This window comes from Oncorhynchus tshawytscha, linkage group LG01, assembly GCF_018296145.1.
Source record: "Oncorhynchus tshawytscha isolate Ot180627B linkage group LG01, Otsh_v2.0, whole genome shotgun sequence".
Taxonomy (NCBI): domain Eukaryota; kingdom Metazoa; phylum Chordata; class Actinopteri; order Salmoniformes; family Salmonidae; genus Oncorhynchus; species Oncorhynchus tshawytscha.
In genome coordinates this window covers 19506788-19527354 of record NC_056429.1, presented here as the reverse complement: position 1 = coordinate 19527354, position 20567 = coordinate 19506788, and the positions used below count along the sequence as shown (strand labels likewise).

At 41.9% G+C, this 20567-nt stretch overlaps 1 protein-coding gene across 1 annotated transcript in view; it reads right to left on the bottom strand.

The window, feature by feature from the left end:
• Window positions 1–20567, bottom strand: part of LOC112235933 (phospholipid phosphatase 2) — a 31720-nt gene that overhangs the window by 2735 nt on the left and 8418 nt on the right. Inside the window, exons 2-4 of the mRNA XM_024404519.2 lie at window positions 6008–6159; window positions 5580–5842; window positions 5277–5334 (exon numbers count right to left, since the gene is read on the bottom strand). Of these exons, the coding sequence (XP_024260287.1) occupies window positions 5277–5334; window positions 5580–5842; window positions 6008–6159 (473 nt within the window). The remainder of the gene's footprint in view (window positions 1–5276; window positions 5335–5579; window positions 5843–6007; window positions 6160–20567) is intronic.

Sequence of the window (20567 nt, the reverse complement as noted above, 5' to 3'; positions counted from 1 at the left end):
AATAAATGAAATGTTTATATGACTAAATCAAATTACATGATAACAGGCAATAATTTAAAAGTTAAATGCCCCTTCATACTAAATCAAATCCCAGTAAAAACGGAAATATGGTATGCTTTGAATTGCATAAACCATGAAAAGACGTTGAATGTTGATCTAATTTATGCCCAACTATGAACTGAAAACCATTTTCACAGAAGAGGAGAGTTGCTGCCAGAATGTCTAACTGGCACATTCATTTCTCTGGGCTGCTACCAGGCTCCAGCCATAGTAGGTGTGTAAATTGGCATCCATGCATGCCCCCCTACCGCACATACACTCAATCTCAGCATTCAACACTTGTAGGGAGATGGAGATATTGCCTATTAGATGTGATTAATATCAAAGAGGAACAAAGCAGAGCAGATTACTGATTGCTTTGATTGGCAGTGAGGACCGAGTCGTCTGCCTGCCTTGTCTGTCTGTCAATGGCTAGATTTATTGCTGTCGATCAATGTCACACCATCTGGTGCTGACAACTTGGATGGAAAATGACTGAGGATAGTAGTGAACTGTATTGCCACTCCTATTTGCCATCTCTTCAATCTAAGCCTACAGGAAAGTGTGTTCCCTCAGGCCTGAAGGGAAGTAAAAGTCATTCCGCTACCCAAGAATATTGAAGTACCCCTTTCTGGTTCAAACAGCTGAACAAATTAACAACTGACTTTCAGCACGCTGATAGGGAGGGGCACGCAACATGTATGGCACTGAGACAAATGACTGATGATAAGCAGAAAGAAGATTGTGGGAGATGTTTTGTTAGACTTCAGTGCCGCTTTTGAGGTTATCGATTGTAATCTGCTGCTGAAAAAGACGTGTCATGGCTTTACATCCTCTGCCATATCGTGGATTGAGAGCTACCTACCTCATAGAACACAGAGGGTTTTATTTAATGGAAGCCTCTCTCACGTAAACCAGGTAGTGTGATATACCTCAAGGCAGCTGTCTTGGTCCTTTACTGTTTTCTATTTTTACTAATGACCTACCACTAGCCTTGAGTAAAGCTTGTGTGTTTATGACTCAACATTTACACTTCAGCTACCACTGCAAGTGAAATCACTGCAACCTATAATAAACAGCTACAGTCAGTTTTAGAATGGGAGGCTAGTAATAAACTACACCTAAATATAAAAAAACTAAAAGCTAAACCTCATCTAAATAGTTTAATGAATAATGTGGCAATTGAGTGAGTTGAGCAGACTAAACTGCACGGTGTAACCCTAGATTGCAAAACTTACATGCTCAAAACATATTGATGCAACAGTTGCTAAGATGGGGAGATGTCTGTCTGTGATAAAATGCTGCTCTGCTTTCTTGACATTACAATCAACCAAACACATCCTACAGGCCCTAGTTTTATCACACCTGGACTACTGCCCAGTTATATGGTCAAGTGTTGCAAAGAGGGACATAGGGAAATTAGAGTTGGCCCAGAACAGAGTAGCACGGCTGGCCCTTAAATGTACACAGAGAGCGAATATCAAGAACATGAATGTCAATCTCTCCTGGCTCAGAGTAGAGGAGAGATGGACTGCAGCATTACTTGTCTTTTTGTGAGCTATTGACGTGTTGAAAGCACCAAACTGTCTGTTCAAACAGCGAACACACAGCTCAGACACCGATACATGTCCCACAAGACATGACACCAGGGGTCTCTTCACAGTCCCTAAGCCCAAACATAGAGGCTGGGAAATGCAGTGCATTGCACTGTACAGCAATGTACTAGAGCCATGACCACATGGAACTCTTCCACATCATGGCTCCAGTACAAGCTAGCAGTGAAATCAAAAAAAAAAAAACATAAAACATGGGCGGCAGGTAGCCTAGTGGTTAGAGCGTTGGACCAGTAACCGAAAGTTGCTGAATCAAATCCCCGAGCTGACAAGGTAAAAATCTGTCGTTCTGCCACTGAACAAGGCAGTTAAACCCACTGTTCCCAGGTAGGCTGTCATTGTAAATAAGAATTTGCTCTTAACTGACTAGTTAAATAAAGGTTACATTATAATAAAAAATAAAACAACACCTCACGGCAAAACACGGACTGTAAAGACATGCATGCACACACAGTAATATTGCATTATTGTACATTTGCATAGTGCACAATGTCTTTTGTGATGTATCATTTTAGTTATGTTTATTTATTGTTTTGATGTAATTGTATTATTTTATAATGATTTTATTTTATTGTATTTGTATTTATTATGTAGATTGTTTTGTTATGATGTAGTTGTTTTATTTATGATGTAGACTAGGTATTCCCAAACTGGGTACTGGGGGTACGCGCAATGCTGTCGGGGGTACGCCAAATAAAAATGTGATTCACATTTTTTTTTTTTATTGTTTTAGTTGTATTTGTTTAAAAAAATGATCTTCACATTTTCAAACAGTCCATTTATATTTTCCAACAGGGCTATACATTTGTGTGAGGGTTTTTTCTCACCTGAGTAGCCTCGTTTCACTGCCAAAAATACCATTAAACCATATAGTGTTCAGCGAAATAACAATGTCAAATTCAGGTAGCCTAGTCAAATAATTAACGTCCAATCACATTAATCGTTACTCTCTCGTGGGAATCCCACTAACAGTCCGTATGTAGCTGCTGCTCATTCAGTTTGCTCTAAAATGGATAAATGGTATAAAACAAAATGTAAGGCCCGCGTCCATAGAGACACATACCAGCTCTACTGGTAGTACTGCTACTACCAGCAGTACTACACCTGCACCTGTCAATAACACAAGTTGTTTTGCTTCCATGAGCACATCCAATGCTAGCATCAGTAAATCTACATTTGTTGATAGCCCAGCTAGCATGGACACTGACAGTTTCTAAGAGCTACTACCCCCTTACCCGGGAAAGCACCGGATAACAGACAGGGACGTTGGACCATCGAAGAGGCGCAAATATGATGAGAACTACATTGATTTGGGGTTCACTTATATTGGGAGTAGTGCCTTTCTTCAGCCAAAGTGTGTCACATGTGCAAAAGTACTATCTCACAACTCGATGAAACCTTCACTCTTGCGCAGACATTTAGAAACAAAACTAGCCAATTTGAAAAATAAGCCACAGGAGTTTTTTGAGTGAGAATTAAGACGACTTTCAAGTAGTAAGACATGTATAAAAGCAACAGATACCATTATTAAGAAGGGGCTAGAAGGTCTTAAATGGTGAACTACAGAGTGGCTAGGACAGGCAAGCCCCATACTATTGTGGAGGACTTAATTCTTCCTGCTGCCGCGGATATGGCTGGGACAATGCTGGGGGAAAAGGCCAAAAAAACTATTCAATTTCAGACAATTTCTTCATCATCCTGGTATATGTCCGTTACGTTTATGAGAGTCAATTAAGGAAGACACCCTCTTTTGCAAACCACTGGAAACGAGGACAACAGGAGAGGATATGTTTAAAGTACTGAACAGCTTTGTGACATCAAATGTACTTTGGTGGTCAAGATGTGTTGGTATCTGTACTGATGGTGCATAAGCCATGACAGCGAGACATAGTGGAGTGGTAACGTGCGTGCAAGCAGTTGCTCCCGACGCCACTTAGGTACATTTCAGCATCCACCGAGAGGCTCTTGCTGCCAAGGGAATACCTGACAGCTTGAAAGACATTTTGGACACTACAGTGAAAATGGTTAACTTTGTTAAAGCAAGACCCCTGAACTCTCATGTATTTTCTGCCCAATGCAATGATATGGGCAGCGACCATGTAACGCTTTTACAACATACAGAAGTGCGCTGGTTATCAAGGGGCAAAGTATTGACAATTTTTTTTGAATTGAGAGACAAGCTTAAAGTTCTTTACTGACCATAATTTTCACTTGTCATCATGCAAGAGGTCAGACGAGTTTCTCACATGACTGGCCTATATGGGTGATGTTTTTTCTCGCCCGAATGATCCAAATCTAAGATTACAGGGACTCTCCGCAACTATACTCAATGTGCGGGACAAAATTGAGGCTATGATTAAGAAGTTGGAGCTCTTCTCTGTCTGCATTAAGAAGGATAACACACAGGTCTTTCCATCATTGTATGATTTTTTTGTGTGCAAATGAACTCAAGCTTACGGACAATGTCAAACGTGATATAGCGAAGCACCGTGAGTGAGCTGGGTGCGTAATTACGCAGGTACTTTCCCGAAACGGATGAAACAAACAACTGGATTCGATATCCCTTTCATACCCTGCCTCAGTCCACTTACTGATATCTGAACAAGAGAGCGTCATCAAAATTGCAACAAACGGTTCTGTGAAAATGTAATTTAATCAGAAGCCACTGCCAGATTTCTGGATTGGGCTGCACTCAGAGTATCCTGCCCTGGCAAAATGCGCTGTTAAGACACTGATGCCCTTTGCAACCACGTACCTATGTGAATACCGGCACAGACTGCGTGGAAAATTATTTAAGACAGAGACTCTCTCCAATACATTGCAGAGTTATGTGCATCCTTTCAAGCACACTCTTCTCATTAACCTGTGGTGAGTTATTCACAATTTTCGATGAACAAATAAGGTTTCATATGTAAGATGGTCAAATAAAGAGTAAAATTATTGGTCATTATTATTTGTGCCCTGGTCCTATTGTATAAGAGCTCTTTGTCACTTCCCACGAGCCTGGTTGTGTGTGTGGCAGGCTTACAATGATGGTAAAAAACTAAATTTGAGAGTGCGCTGACCCTGGTGCTAGGGGGGGTACGCACATGGAGGTTGAATATTTGAAGGGGTACGGGACTATAAACACTTTGGGAACCACCGCTGTAGACTATTGTTTTGTTGTGATGTAATTGTTTTATTTATGATGTGGACTATTGTTTTGTTGTGATGTGTTGTTATATTCCTGTTTGGACCCCAGGAAGAGTAACGGCTGCCTTGTCAGCAGCTAATGGGGATCTTAATAAATACTACATTTCACAATGACAAGGCCCAGGGCAGTTGAACTAGATAACCAGGAACAGAACACAGGCCTAGCCTTCATCTCCAGTCTATGACAGTCCAGCAGGGCATTAGCCTCTGTGTCCAAATTCAGCTGAACTTTTGACTTGCCCTTTATATATATTTATATATGAGCACAATCACTCTCAGTAAAGCCTGCTCTATTTTGCCTTTTCATATCTACCCCATTACTCCTAATTTAAATGGAGAGGCGTTACATCAATTGATTCCATTTGAGAATGTTGAATATAAGGGTGTTTGTAGTTGATATTTGCATCTGTTCCATGAGCCTTGTATACTCACTGCTAGAAACAGCATACAGTACATCCCGAAGGAGGAGTGGCCGGAGTAGAAGGACAACCTGGAAAAATTGAGAAAAAAATTGATGTTCTTAAAAATGGTCATGTCAACCTGTCATGACTGTTTGGAGACTACAGTGGATCTATTCAGTGTGTTTGTACCAGAGCATTAAGCTGTGGTCAAAAACCCTTGTCCTGGTGAGCAGCAGTTTGTGCAAGCATGGGTTCCAGTTCAGCAATAACCACTGGCATAGAGCAATGCACCGGTCAACAATATTCCCCTCATACCCTCTACCTCAGTAACTACCTGGACTCAGTGACGTCATGAGAGTTGCCGGTGCAGTTGATATCCAGCATGTAGCCTTTGCAGACCTTGGGGTTGCAGACGGCCATGAAGTTGGGCCGCAGGCGTCCAATGGTGAACTTAGCCAGGTCTGTCAGTGATTGGCTGACAGCTGCTCCGAACAGGAAGGTACCTAGCACCTTGTAGAGCGCCGCCACGTACCCGTTGAACTCAGAGTTAGAGTGAATCCTCTTACTGTAGACCAGGTAGGCCTCTCCTGATGCTAGCTATGGGAAGAGAAAGAGAGAGGAGCTTGAATTACATCTAACCTTCCAGTATCTTCCAGTATGACAGGTAATATATGGTTTGGTCCACTGGCTACATAGACAAACGCCTGTTTGTGACACTGATCTGGGAATCAATGTAGTCAGATGTTCTTTATCTCAACTCACGATAACGACGGTGCAGGAGATGGTGACTGCAGCCAGCAGGCCGTGGGTGATAGTGTCATGTTTGAAGGGGTACTTGATGTCCTCATCGTCACAGTACACACCCCTCTGGTAGGGCCGGAAAACGACGGTCATAATGAGGAAAGGCAGTGCCGCTATGAGAAGAAAGAGCAGGCAGGCAACTTGTTAATTCACTCCAACTTGAAAAATGATGTCTGCAACAATTGTATGGATCCAACTGTTGACATAATTTAATTCTTCATTCATTTTTATGTCCAGCACCTGAACTAGCAGGATGTGAATTTTATTTTCTCTTTCATTATTTTACTTCAACTACCAGCATCGACTTTTCCTATAATAAAGGGTGATAAAGTACATCAGGAGCGATTAATGATAATGCTGTTGATTCAAGCTAACGTATATAAAGATTTACGAGAGCATCCATCAGTTAAATAACATATTTTACATTTCCAGAAACCCAGACATTACATCACTATTCAATCTGGGAGGTTAAATGTTTCTTCAAGGTGCTCTGAGAAGTTTTATTTCTCCTCCTTTCCTGAAGACCTCGTTCAGTGGAACAACACTATCCTGAAAATATACCACATTCATGGCCCAGAAAAGCCCAGCATACCGAAGCAGTGCACACCAAACATTGAAGTAGGTTGTGAAATGTTGTAGTAAAATCTTTAGAGTAAGGGATTGCAAAAACAAACACATGGACTCAGATGTACACACACACACACACACCCCTCCCCAGTGCACTTCCTTAGAAGACTGACTGATGTGGTGGTGTGCACAAACAAGCCCAAATACAGCCTCTCAAGGCTATAGAGTGGATGGAAAATGCACTTGAAACTTTCGGAAAACATCTTCGAATCCACACACACACGCTCAACCTGTCTGATGTGTGATGCAAAGCCACAAACACACCATGAGGAAGGCATTATGCGTTCATTACTGCAGTTCATGTTGATAAACTCAACCTAATGAATAATACTCTTCTCGTCTGTGCTGCATCTACAAATTAAAACGTATGTGAAAAAGACCTTATTGGTACAACTGCTAGGAGCTCTTCCCAGCTAACAATTCTAGGGAGAGAGAAAGTGTTTGTCATATCACCCCTAATGTTTCACTGATGTTTGAGGGTCCAGTTTTCCAGGAACATTCAATGACAAACTATTCAGCATGTTTTGGGGTTAGAGTTAGGCGAACATTCCCTTAACGTCAAACCAATCCAGAACGTGGTTACCATGTTCTCAGAATATCCCATATTAATATTCTAGACACATTTCATGGGACATTGCAATACAATTCATGTGTCCAGTTTTCTGAGGGTTAGAATATTCCATCAACGTTCCACCAAACATTGTTGCCATACACATTTCTGTGTATCAGTTGTCAGGATGTCACCTGATGGTCCTAAAGAAACGTCCTATCCGCCCATTTTTTCTCTCTCATTACACATCACACCTTGTTACTGTTGCGGAGCTTATCAAGGCGAACCACTGATCCATTCACAGCTTTGTCTGTTGGCAAGATTAGGGACACACAGACAGTGCTTTAAAACACAGGGTGTTTCTCAATATGCATACTATCGTGCTCCACACTCTCCGAGTGCATTCTCAGGGGACGTTCTTGTAAGGGCGAGAGTGTGGAGAACGCATAAAACATGACATTTAAGAAGCAGTCGCTCCCCTACTGTATTAACTAATGCTGCACCTCCCCCTTCACTGAACCTTCTTCCAGCCAGGACAATGGCAACAATAGACGAAACAAGAAATAAACAACGCAAGCGTTTTACGTCATAATTATCAGCTTGATATATGTGAATTGTAATAATCTAGCTAGCCAGCTAGTTAAACAGGCAAAAATGACCCAAAACTAACGTTATGCAAGGTAGATGTAAATTTGTCGTGGGTAGCTAGCCAGTTAGCATTACTAATTTATTATGGACTTTTTTATATACCCATTTTCTCCACAATTGTCATGGTATCCAATTGATACTTACAGTCCTGTCCCATTGCTGCAACTCCCGTACGGACTCAGGAGGTGAAGGTCAAGAGCCGTGCATCCTCAGAAACACAACCCAGCCAAACAGCACTGTTTCTTGACACAATGCCCGCTTAACCCGGAAGCCAGCCACACCAATGTGTCGGAGGAAACACTGTGCACCGACTGTGTCAGTGCCCCCGGCCCGCCACAGGAGTCGCTAGTACGCAATGGGACAAGGACATCGCTACCAGCCAAACCCTCCCCTAACCCAGACGACGCTGAGTCAATTGTGCGCCGCCTCATGGATCTACCGGTTGCGGCCGGCTCAATGACTGTTTTGGACAAACTAGTATTCATAGTAAATATCATGAAGAAAACACAAGGCCAGATAACACCATCTAGTTTACTGTAAACTAGATGTTGATGACATATACATTTACATGGATAAGAATTAGCCTAAGCTTGAAGAAGAAAATGATATTTATATCAGATCTAACTCGTATCACATGAACAGAGAGTCAACACATCTCATTTGATCCTCGATTCTAAAAATAAATATGCAAAAATACAAAATCCGCTGAAACAGCACTGTCTAGATTGGGAAAGGGGGATACCTAGTCAGTTGTACAACTGAATGCATTCAACTGAAATGTGTCTTCCACATTTAACCCAACCCCTTTGAAATCAGTGAATCAGAGAGGTGTGGGAGGCTGCCATAATTTACATCCACGTCTTCGGCACCAAGAACAATGTAGGATGGGACATAAACCTAACAATTTCAATGACTAATCTCTCTGAACAGGGGGAAAAAAAGATCACAAAATTCACTGAGAATACAATACATTGGATAAAGAAACAACACTCCAAGCCGCAGCTCCAAACTACTTGTTAGACATAGAGAACTGATACGATATACTCATTGTTGGGGTGGGATTGGCATGTGAGGTTGGGGTGGGGTCCGTGAGGGGCTTTAGACATGAGGAATCCAAAGAAATGGTCTAACTCATTGTTCGAAAAAAAGTTTGGTCCAAATCAGATGTTAGGCACTATATTTATTGAATATTATATGAATCCCATCAATTAAAATGGCCAATTTGGGTGTAATCAATTAGCTTAATTTCTCAGAGATCAAATTATATAAAACAATGTTGCAGGAATGCTAATCTTATCTGCTTACAACAACAGAAACAATTTCAGAACAATCTGAGATGGTGGGTGTCGAAATCCTCTTTCTTGTGCTTTTTGAGGTGGAATGACCTTATAGGATAAAGATAGATCAGTGTACTGTGTCATACAGTCTAGCCTTGCTGCTAGGTTTCAGACACGACAAAAGGCACAATGAGACACACATTTGAGAGAAAAACCTAAACTGGAGATAGCCGCTAAGATTCACTCAAGCTACATCTACAAAAAGTGTCCATTGTATTGCTAGCCTTCTAATATTAGTTCAAGAGGATATGTTTATTACATTTAATATGAATGCAAGCACCCACCATTATATCAACAGAGATCAGACAGCGTCACCACTAAACAGGTGGCACTTAACCGTCAGATATGGGATCCAAGTGGCAACCCTTCATTCTCAACCGGCACCAACCATTATCCCTCTGTACTCTGCTCACCTGCCCGCCGCTCCGTTTTCCTCAGCACAAGGCTGTTGGGGTAGTGTTTACACAGTGGTAGAAAGCTTCGTGAGGGAATAGAACCCTAAAATAAAAGCCTTAGTGGCCCCAGGCCCTCAGCACCTCCATCCTTTCTGGTGGTGCCACAAGACAATGTGGCCGTCCACCATTTTATTGTCAATTCATTTGTCCTACATCCTGCCTCCAGCTAGCACAAACAACATCAGTCAGAATCACACCAAGAACGTCAAGGAACGGCTTCCTTTTCCTCCTCCAAATCCACACATGGCAGGAAGTGAACCACAGAAAGAGTGGAGGAGGTTTGTGTTTCTTGGTTATTGTGACTATTCATTCATCCCACTCCCCCTGATCCAGTGTCCATGATAACATGTGTTTGGTTTCTGGAGGAATAATTTGCCATGTTTTTGTTCCCAACATCTGAGCTGAGTGTAACTTAAATCAGGACAGGCTGATGATCTCTGAAGGACATTCACTCTATCACCACTTCACTTCTGAGTTAATCATACATCACTTTGAAAGTTTTTATACAACATACAGTATTTTCTTAAAGCGAAGTTCCAGACTCTTGATCTTTCATAATGTAACTTGCTTGGGATTAGTACCAGCTGTCAAATCCTCTGTAATGTATTCAGAAAAACAATATTTACCGGGAATATAAGTGGCCATACATTCCTAATAAAAATAAACTTGTGCTTGAGGGCTACTGTGTGCATGGCTGTCGTTACTGTACAGCTGGAAATGTTTTAGACAGTATGACATGAAATCTGTCTCTACACACACAGCCATTCAATACAAAATCCTATTGGTAGGAATGTTCACACCTTGCAGCCGATTGAAAACAGAATGGAAATGCTGACAAACTCGAGGCTTATTGAAACCTGTATCTGGTTTGCATTGCCCATATGAGTGAACTTAGAATGCTTACCGTATTAGTGTTGTGAGTCTGAGCGCTGGTCTGGCCCTCTGGATAAAATCTAGGACATTTTTCTTTTCTTTAATACAGCATGGTGAAGGCCATTTTAAATAGACAGTTTGTGCTTGATGCTGTATAACAAACACCCTGCAGCAATTGCAATGCTCTCAACACCATTGTTCAGAAGGGTCTGTCAGAAGCATTAGTAGTGGCTCAGTGGGAAAAATAAGGTTCAAATTATGAAAGAAAAGCGACCGAATAATCAGACTTCTGAACATTAGTTCCTGTAAACTGAAAACAGAACACTGAGAAACACAAGTAACGAGGAGTGGAGGGAATCAGTGTCGAATCTGAGATGAGCAAAAATAACAAATATTTGTGCACAAATCTTACATTACATCAATGCTTGTAAGTTGCACATCTCAAGTTTGGATCTAGCACGTCTGGCTATAAAGAAGTTAGAAGGCATGGGGTAGGCAGTACACCTAGCCTGAAATGACCCCCTCCAGGCTTATTAAGCTGTGTGTGTGTCTTTATTTCTGTACTGATAATACTGCATTTATACTGCAGACACATCACTTTGACTGATGAGACATACATCTAAAAGTTCATATGAAAATAGTTTTTTTAAACAATGTCGGCTAAAAAATAAAATAAGTTAAAAATATAAAATTTAAATAAAAATCGGCACTAGTGTCCTACAGTAGGGGTGTCTATTAGATTTCCAAGCCTCTTAACCCACCCCAAAAAAACATTCACACAGACAGACACAAACAAACACAGTCCCACTGACAGGCAAAAATAGACAGGCAAAATAGGTCTCCAGGATACCACAACAAAATGCCACAGCCCAAATTGACAGTGCTGCAGAACTTCATCTTTACAGAAGGAAAATAGGGAACTTGGTCTTTCACGGTCCAAATGAAAGTTGTTACAAGAAAAGGTAGAGTAATAGAGGAAAGCAGGTTTGAAAGGGAATGTATTCGCCCCATGAATCACCTGACTCTACAGTTGGAGGGAAATGAGGCCCTGCTTGGAATGCCAGTGAAATATCTCCTATTTGAGCCCATAATGAGGCCTTCTGAAGTCACAAGAAGCAGGAGTTCACATTACCTGCCTCAGATTAAGGAACCCCATTTGAACAGCTTTCAGTCACATTTTGAGAAGCTAATGTTCCCCTTCCTCCTCTACTTTCGATTCACAATAATTTACAATGGCACCTTCGCCTACTCTATGCTTCTCCTAAATGGGGTCTTGGGGCACAGAAATACAAGGGAGAGGGGAGGAAAATAACTCTTTAAGACAATTGGTTCAGACACAAACACATGGGAAAAAAGTTTGTTAAAGCTATCCAGCACCTGCTCAAAGTTACAGGATATGCATAAGATCTACACGTTTTCATAGAGGGTCCTAAGCTACCTGACCCCTCTGAGCTGGGTAGAAGAGATTCATTTTATTCCATCAACGCCACTCATTTCTATCCTCCTTTGTGCCCTCACTCTCTTATTCAGAGTCTCTCGAGCTCATTCATCCTTTGTCATTCCTTCAATCCCCGTGTCCTCCTATACTCTCCCGCTCTGTAAATATAGAGGTCTGAATGGAGGCCGGCTTATTTTAGACAGCTGATCTGCAATTACATGGGATGATTTGGGTCATGATCTCACTGGAAACTGAGAGTCACTGCAATTTGTCACGTCCTCTCTCTGTCTACACAGTGGAGGGCAGGGATCAATGCCATCTCAATTCATGAAGTGAATTGAATTTCCAGCACAAGAACCAAAGAGACATAATTGAAAATACAGTCAGACACCCTTGATAAATATAAGCAAAAATTACTGTATAAAACAAATAATTAAAATAAATAGTGAGCTATTGGATGCTATATATACACAGTACCAGCCAAAGGTTTGGACAAACCTACTCATACCAGAGTTTTCCTTATTTTTTTGTATTTTCTACATTGTAGAATAATATTTAAGACATCAAAACTATGAAATATCACATATGGAATTGAAATTATTGGCACATCTAAAGATTCTCAGAAATAAAATCAAACAAAATCAAACATTTGAATTTTAATGCAGATTCTAAGTTAATTTCAACAAATGAACTAGTGGCCTTCCATGGCTTCCTGTTTTACTGGTAATGTCATAATACGCATGTAAATTCCTGTTGTCATCCATTACCATGGGAAAAGGCAAAGAGCTCACAAATCAAGTGACAAATGGTTGTTGACCTTCATAAAATCCACCAATGGGTACAGAGAAAATAGCAACAACAAAAAATACATACCACTTACCACTATTAGGGCAACAATTAAGATCAGTGATAAACTTGGACGCATATCTTGTCCCCACGCAGTGAGGAAGATGGCTCAGGATGCAAAGAAATATCAAAGACCCAAAGTTAGAGAATTACAGAACTTGGTCGCATCTGTGGGTCACCACGTCTCCAAATCTACAATTAGACGCCACCTCCATGCCAATAGGCTCTTTGGAAGGGTTGCCATAAAAAGTGACTTTATTGAGAGCAACTAACAAATGTAAAAGTTTGCTAAACACCATTGGCACTTGGATTGGAACCACTACTATGGTCCGATGACATGAAAATAGAGCCCTTCGGCCACGCACACCAGTGGTGAGTTTGGCGTTGAAAGAAGGATGCGTATACAGGAAATAACCTCATACCTTCTGTAAATATGGTGGTGAATCTTGGATGTTATGGGGCTGTTTTGCTGCCACTGGTTCTGGGGCCCTTGTTAAGATCAACGGCATTTACCAAGTACAAGGACATTTTAGCCAAAAATCTGTTTGCTTCTGCCAGGAAGCCAAAACATGGATCTTCCAGCAATACAATACAAGCACACATCAAAATCCACAAAGAAATAGTTAATTGAACACAAAATCATAATGTTGCAATAGCCATCTCAGTCTCCAGACTTGAACCCCATTGAAAACCTGTGGTTTATATTGAAGAGGGCAGTCCAAAGCGCAGGTGAAGGATATCAAGGATCTGGAAGGATTCTGTGTGAAGGAATGGTCTAAGATCCATCCCAATGTGTTCTCCAACTCATAAAACACTTGAGAAAAAGGCTCAGTGCCATTATCCTCGCAAGGAGAGGGTGCCGGGAGTATTGAAAACAGGGGTGCCAATAATTTTTACACTCTTTTTGGAGCAATTGTATTAGTATAAAATATACATTTCCAAAAAATGTTGAGCATAAAATGTATTATTTATTTCAGTGTCTTTTTTGCTCATCTTCAACAAGGGTGCCAATAATGTTGGACCTGGCTGTACACGGCTCATTTCGATTCTTGCATTGAAATGTACATTTATTCCCTGAAATGAGTGCAGTAATGGAGTGGTCAGAGCCTGAACTCAAACACCTGAGTAACTGCACAGAACATCTAGACCACTGATTTAATTAAAGAATCATTCTCCGCCTCAAACTTTACTGACACTGCACTATAGCCCGGGCGGGCCTCTTCCTGCTTTTTACTGTGTGGCACCTGGACTGCTTTATAGACACAGTTGGACAAAATTACAAAATTACAAAAACATACAGCCTGGGATTTTACTTTGTGTGATTTTTTTAAAGCATAGCTGATTCATCTGATGTGATATTCACATGCTGTGGTGTGACTAGGGCTGTGGCTGTCTTGAAAAGATGTCAGCTGGTTAATGTCATTCCCGTTATTTGACATAAACACATTTAGCATCTCCAGGCTCCACTCACACAAGCAGCATCCTCTGATGCTCGCCTTTGGAACATCTACATTTAAAAAAAGTTGAATAAATCAATTGAATACACACCATCACAATAAATTCATTATTTATTTTAGGCAGGTCTAAAGAAACTTGAAGGAAATGTATTTCAGAAGAACAGAATATGATTTGGCCTTCTGTATGTTATCTGGCTATGCACCATGATATAGGCTGTAGGCTTGTTCATTTAGCTGACAAGATATGCTTATGAGTCCTGTGACATTATTTTATAGTAAGAAGAATATATTTGAACTTAGCTGAATAAAATATAATGTATATTTTTCCCATTTCGGAACAAGAGAACGCGCGCATATGAAGTGGCTATGTTATACATAAAAGTGATCATTTGAAACAGGTCCTAAATGCTAGATTTCTAGTTATTGGGCAACTTCACTTGTTAATGATACAAACCTTAGAATGCATTAGTAATCAAAACATATATGGGCTGCGTGATGCAACTACAGGCTATTGATAAAAAAGCTTGTACTACCATATTTACTATACATGTGCAGTGATATTGGAATGATGGAGGTAGATATGTATAGGGGTAAGGTGACAGGGATACTAGAGTGATGGAGGTAGATATGTATAGGGGTAAGGGGACAGGGATACTAGAGTGATGGAGGTAGATATGTATAGGGGTAAGGGGACAGGGATACTAGAATGATGGAGGTAGATATGTATAGGGGTAAGGTGACAGGGATACTAGAGTGATGGAGGTAGATATGTATAGGGGTAAGGGACAGGGATACTAGAGTGATGGAGGTAGTTATGTATAGGGGTAAGGTGACAGGGATACTAGAGTGATGGAGGTAGATATGTATAAGGGTAAGGTGACAGTGATATTGGAATGATGGAGGTAGATATGTATAAGGGTAAGGTGACAGGGATACTAGAGTGATGGAGGTAGATATGTATAGGGGTAAGGGGACAGGGATACTAGAGTGATGGAGGGGATAGATGGATGTATAGGGGTAGGTAGGGGACAGGGATACTAGAGTGATGGAGGTAGTTATGTATAGGGGATAAGGGGACAGGGATACTAGAGTGATGGAGGTAGTTATGTATAGGGGTAAGGGGACAGGGATACTATAGTGATGGAGGTAGTATAGGGGTATATGTATAGGGGTAAGGTGACAGGGATACTAGAGTGATGGAGGTAGTATAGGGGTATATGTATAGGGGTAAGGGGACAGGGATAATAGAGGGATGGAGGTAGTATAGGGGTATATGTATAGGGGTAAGGTGACAGGGATACTAGAGTGATGGAGGTAGATATGTATCGGGGTAAGGTGACAGGGATACTGGAGTGATGGAGGTAGATATGTATAGGGGTAAGGTGACAGGGATACTATAGTGATGGAGGTAGTATAGGGGTATATGTATAGGGGTAAGGGGACAGGGATACTAGAGTGATGGAGGTAGTTATGTATAGGGGTAAGGGAGGTAGACAGGGATACTGGAGTGATGGAGGTAGATATGTATAGGGGTAAGGTGACAGGGATACTAGAGTGATGGAGGTAGATATGTATAGGGGTATGGTGACAGGGATACTGGAGTGATGGAGGTAGATATGTATAGGGGTAAGGTGACAGGGATACTAGAGTGATGGAGGTAGATATGTATCGGGGTAAGGTGACAGGGATACTAGAGTGATGGAGGTAGATATGTATAGGGGTAAGGGACAGGGATACTAGAGTGATGGAGGTAGTTATGTATAGGGGTAAGGTGACAGGGATACTAGAGTGATGGAGGTAGTTATGTATAGGGGTAAGGTGACAGGGATACTAGAGTGATGGAGGTAGTTATGTATAGGGGTAAGGTGACAGGGATACTAGAGTGATGGAGGTAGTTATGTATAGGGGTAAGGTGACAGGGATACTAGAGTGATGGAGGTAGATATGTATAGGGGTAAGGGGACAGGGATACCAGAGTGATGGAGGTAGATATGTATAGGGGTAAGGTGACAGGGATACTAGAGTGATGGAGGTAGTTATGTATAGGGGACAGGGATAAGGTGACAGGGATACTAGAGTGATGGAGGTAGTTATGTATAGGGGTAAGGTGACAGGGATACTAGAGTGATGGAGGTAGATATGTATAGGGGTAAGGGGACAGGGATACCAGAGTGATGGAGGTAGATATGTATAGGGGTAAGGTGACAGGGATACTAGAGTGATGGAGGTAGTTATGTATAGGGGTATAGGGGTGACAGGGATACTAGAGTGATGGAGGTAGTTATGAATAGGGGTAAGGGGACAGGGATACTAGAGTGATGGAGGTAGATATGTATAGGGGTAAGGGGACAGGGATACTAGAGTGATGGAGGTTGATATGTATAGGGGTAAGGTGACAGGGATACTAGAGTGATGGAGGTAGATATGTATAGGGGTAAGGTGACAGGGATACTAGAGTGATGGAGGTAGATGTGTATAAGGGTAAGGGGACAGAGATACTAGAGTGATGGAGGTAGATATGTATAGGGGTAAGGGGACAGGGATACTAGAGTGATGGAGGTAGATGTGTATAAGGGTAAGGGGACAGGGATACTAGAGTGATGGAGGTAGATATGTATAGGGGTAAGGGGACAGGGATACTAGAGTGATGGAGGTAGATATGTATAGGGGTATATGTATAGGGGTAAGGGGACAGGGATACTAGAGTGATGGAGGTAGATATGTATAGGGGTAAGGTGACAGGGATACTAGAGTGATGGAGGTAGATATGTATATGGGTAAGGGGACAGGGATACTAGAGTGATGGAGGTAGATATGTATAGGGGTATATGTATAGGGGTAAGGTGACAGGGATACTAGAGTGATGGAGGTAGATATGTATAGGGGTAAGGTGACTAGGCAGCAGGATATAAGATAAACAGAGTAGCAGCAGCTTGTATGTGAGTGGGTGTGCGGGTATGTAGAGTCAGTATAAATGTATGTGCATTATTATGTGTGAGTGAGCAGTTGATGGAGTGAGTGTTTGTTGGAGTGTTTGTGTGTGTGTGAGAGAGTGTATAGGGCCCTGTGAGTGTGCATAGAGACAGTCCAAATACTGAAATAAAAAGGTCAATAAAAAAGGTACAAGAATGCACAAGAGGAGATTACTGTGACTCGACAGTCATCTAGAATTTTACAGTAACACTGTCACCCCAACAGCCCTAGATGTGACCTGACTGGTTCAGACTGGAGAGGCGGCCTTCCTACAGAGTCACAGCTGGGCCACGTGCTTGAACACTGGGATTGGATGGCCTGTCTTTCACACTGAGGGTCGGTCATCCAGTGACTTTTTTCTCTCCAGCCACTCTCCTCTCAGTCTCACATTCAGTGGCTCTACTCTGTTCCTCCTTCGCCAGTCCATCTATGCCCTTTCCTCAACTCTCACTCCTCTCTACCAAGTCTACACAAATGGAGCTGGCGGAGGTCCATCTGTGTCGTTCTCTAAGTAGTTCAATGTACATTTGTTTGGCTGAATTTTTTGGAACACAATGAAAATGGACCTACGTCAGCTCTGTTTGCGTAGACTGTGTAGAGCCCTTCATTCAACTTCTCTCAGTGTCTTCTTCCCTCACTGTGTAGTGTGTGGACTAGGGCCCTTCTCCCAGCCATCTCTGCGCGGTCCTCTCTGGCAGGCTAGACTGACTAATGTGGAAGGTATGTGCTGAGCATACAACTTCTGCATTTGGATCGAGAATTCTAATTCACACTAGAAACACCCGACTTCCCCAATCAGTCACACCAAATCCAGCTACCCATTGCTTTCTAATCCCCTTTCTCTCGTTCTCATCATTTACGCATTCTGAGCACCAAGTAGTGCGGATGGAGGGCAGTTAAATCTGGTCTGGGGAACAGTCTGACTTTACTTAGATCAAACGAATAGACCAGACAACACATTTTGATTATACATCTGGGAGCTATAGATATTTGTAGACCCATGGTTAAGAAACTATTTAAGGTACTCTTCTCCATTCCATTTAACCTAATAGTATCAAATCCTAAAAATGTAGTGCTTATGGTCATTGGTTGTGAAATTTATGTTGTAATACCTCACTAAACAAACTCATCTAAGTGTGTTTGTCCACCTATTCTACTCTGTTTAGTGAAATACCTTCAGGTTCCAGAACATAACTGTCCTGGGAGCACTATTCCCTCTGCTGTCATCAGTACATCTCTCATTGAGTGGAAACAGTTGGAGAACTCATGACAATGCCTTTTCCCAACCAATCTGGATGAGAGTCCTGAATCCCTGGAGACTTCATCGTTTCCTTTACAAGCCTCTTTCAACCACTACAAACTCCAGGGCAGTCAGGTCAAAGAACATGGGAACATATTTTATTGAGTCAAATCTTTTTCCCAACATTTTTCCAGTACTATCCTATTTAACACAGATAGAAAAGCTTTCTTACCGGTGGCACTAAGATTCAAATATCATTTTATTGGCCGCATACACATATTTTGCAAATGTTATCACAGGTGCAGCGAAATGCTTATTTTTCTAGCTTCAACAGTGCAGTAATACCGAAAATAATTTTGCATGCCCAATTTTTCAGTTTTTGATATGTTAAAAAAGTTTGAAATATCCAATAAATGTCGTTCCACTTCATGATTGTGTCCCACTTGTTGTTAATTCTTCACAAAAAAATACAGTTTTATATCTTTATGTTTGAAGCCTGAAATGTGGCAAAAGGTCACAAAGTTCAAGGGGGCCGAATACTTTCGCAAGGCACTGTATAAATATATAAAGGGAAAAAAATAATACAACAATTACATCCTTATTTCACAAAGTCATGTAACACTCAACACCTGTGTGAAAAAGTAATTGCCCCCTTACACTCAATAACATGTTGCATCACCTTTAGCTGCAATGACTCCAACCAAACACTTCCTGTACTTATTGATCAGTTTCCCAAGTCGCTGTGGAGGAATTTTGTCCCACTCTTCCATGCGCAACTCAGCGACATTTGTGGGTTTTCAAGCCTGCTCGTTTCAATTCCTGCCACAACATCCCAATTGGAATTAGGTCTGGACTTTGACTGGGCCATTCCAAAATTTCTAATTTGTTGCTTTTTGGCCAAATGGGATGTCAGAGACTGGTCAGTGTACTGGGTGGAGGCCTGCTAGTGGTGACTGTTTAACAGTCTGACGGCCTAACGAAATAAGATGTTTTTCAGTCTCTCGGTCCCAGCTTTGAAGAACCTGTACTGTCTCTGCCTTCAAGATGGTAGCAGGGTGAACAGGCTGTGTTTCGGGTGGCTGTGACACCGGGTGTTGTAGATGACCTGGAGGCCAAGCAGTGTGCCTCCATTGATGGGTTGGGCAGACTGCACCAACCTCTGGAGGGCCCTGCGGTTACGGTTCGTGCAACTGCCGTACCAGGTGGTGGTACAACAAATTTGTGAGGGTCTTAGGGGCCAACCCAAATTTCTTCAACCTCCTGAGCTGTTGCGCCTTCTTCACCACACTGTCTGTGTGAATGGACCATTTCAGGTTGTCAGTGATGTGTCACCACACTGTCTGTGTGAATGGACCATTTCAGGTTGTCAGTGATGTGTCACCACACTGTCTGTGTGAATGGACCATTTCAGGTTGTCAGTGATGTCACCACACTGTCTGTGTGAATGGACCATTTCAGGTTGTCAGTGATGTGTCACCACACTGTCTGTGTGAATGGACCATTTCAGGTTGTCAGTGATGTGTCACCACACTGTCTGTGTGAATGGACCATTTCAGGTTGTCAGTGATGTCACCACACTGTCTGTGTGAATGGACCATTTCAGGTTGTCAGTGATGTCACCACACTGTCTGTGTGAATGGACCATTTCAGGTTGTCAGTGATGTGCACGCTGAGGAACTTCAAGCTTTTCAACCTCTCCACTGTGGCCTTGTCGATGTGGATGGGGGTGTGCTGTCTCTGCTGTCTCCTGAAGTCCACAATCAGCTCCTTCGTTTGGTTGATGTTGAGGAAAGAGGTTATTTTCCTGGCACCACTCCAGCAGGGCCTTCACCTCTTCCCTGTAGGCTGTCTCATCGCTGTTGGTATTCAGGCCTACCACTGTGGTGTCATCAGAAAACTTGATGATTGAGTTGGAGAAAAGACATTGTGAGTTCTTAACTGATCACAAAGCATTTCCTTTGCTGTCTTGCACTCATTTCCTCAGATGTGCCAGGGATACTCTGATTTGCATTGCTGTGCCACTGAGTTTGAGTGAAGAAAAAAAAGAGAAATCTCCTCAAGTCCCATTCTAAACCAG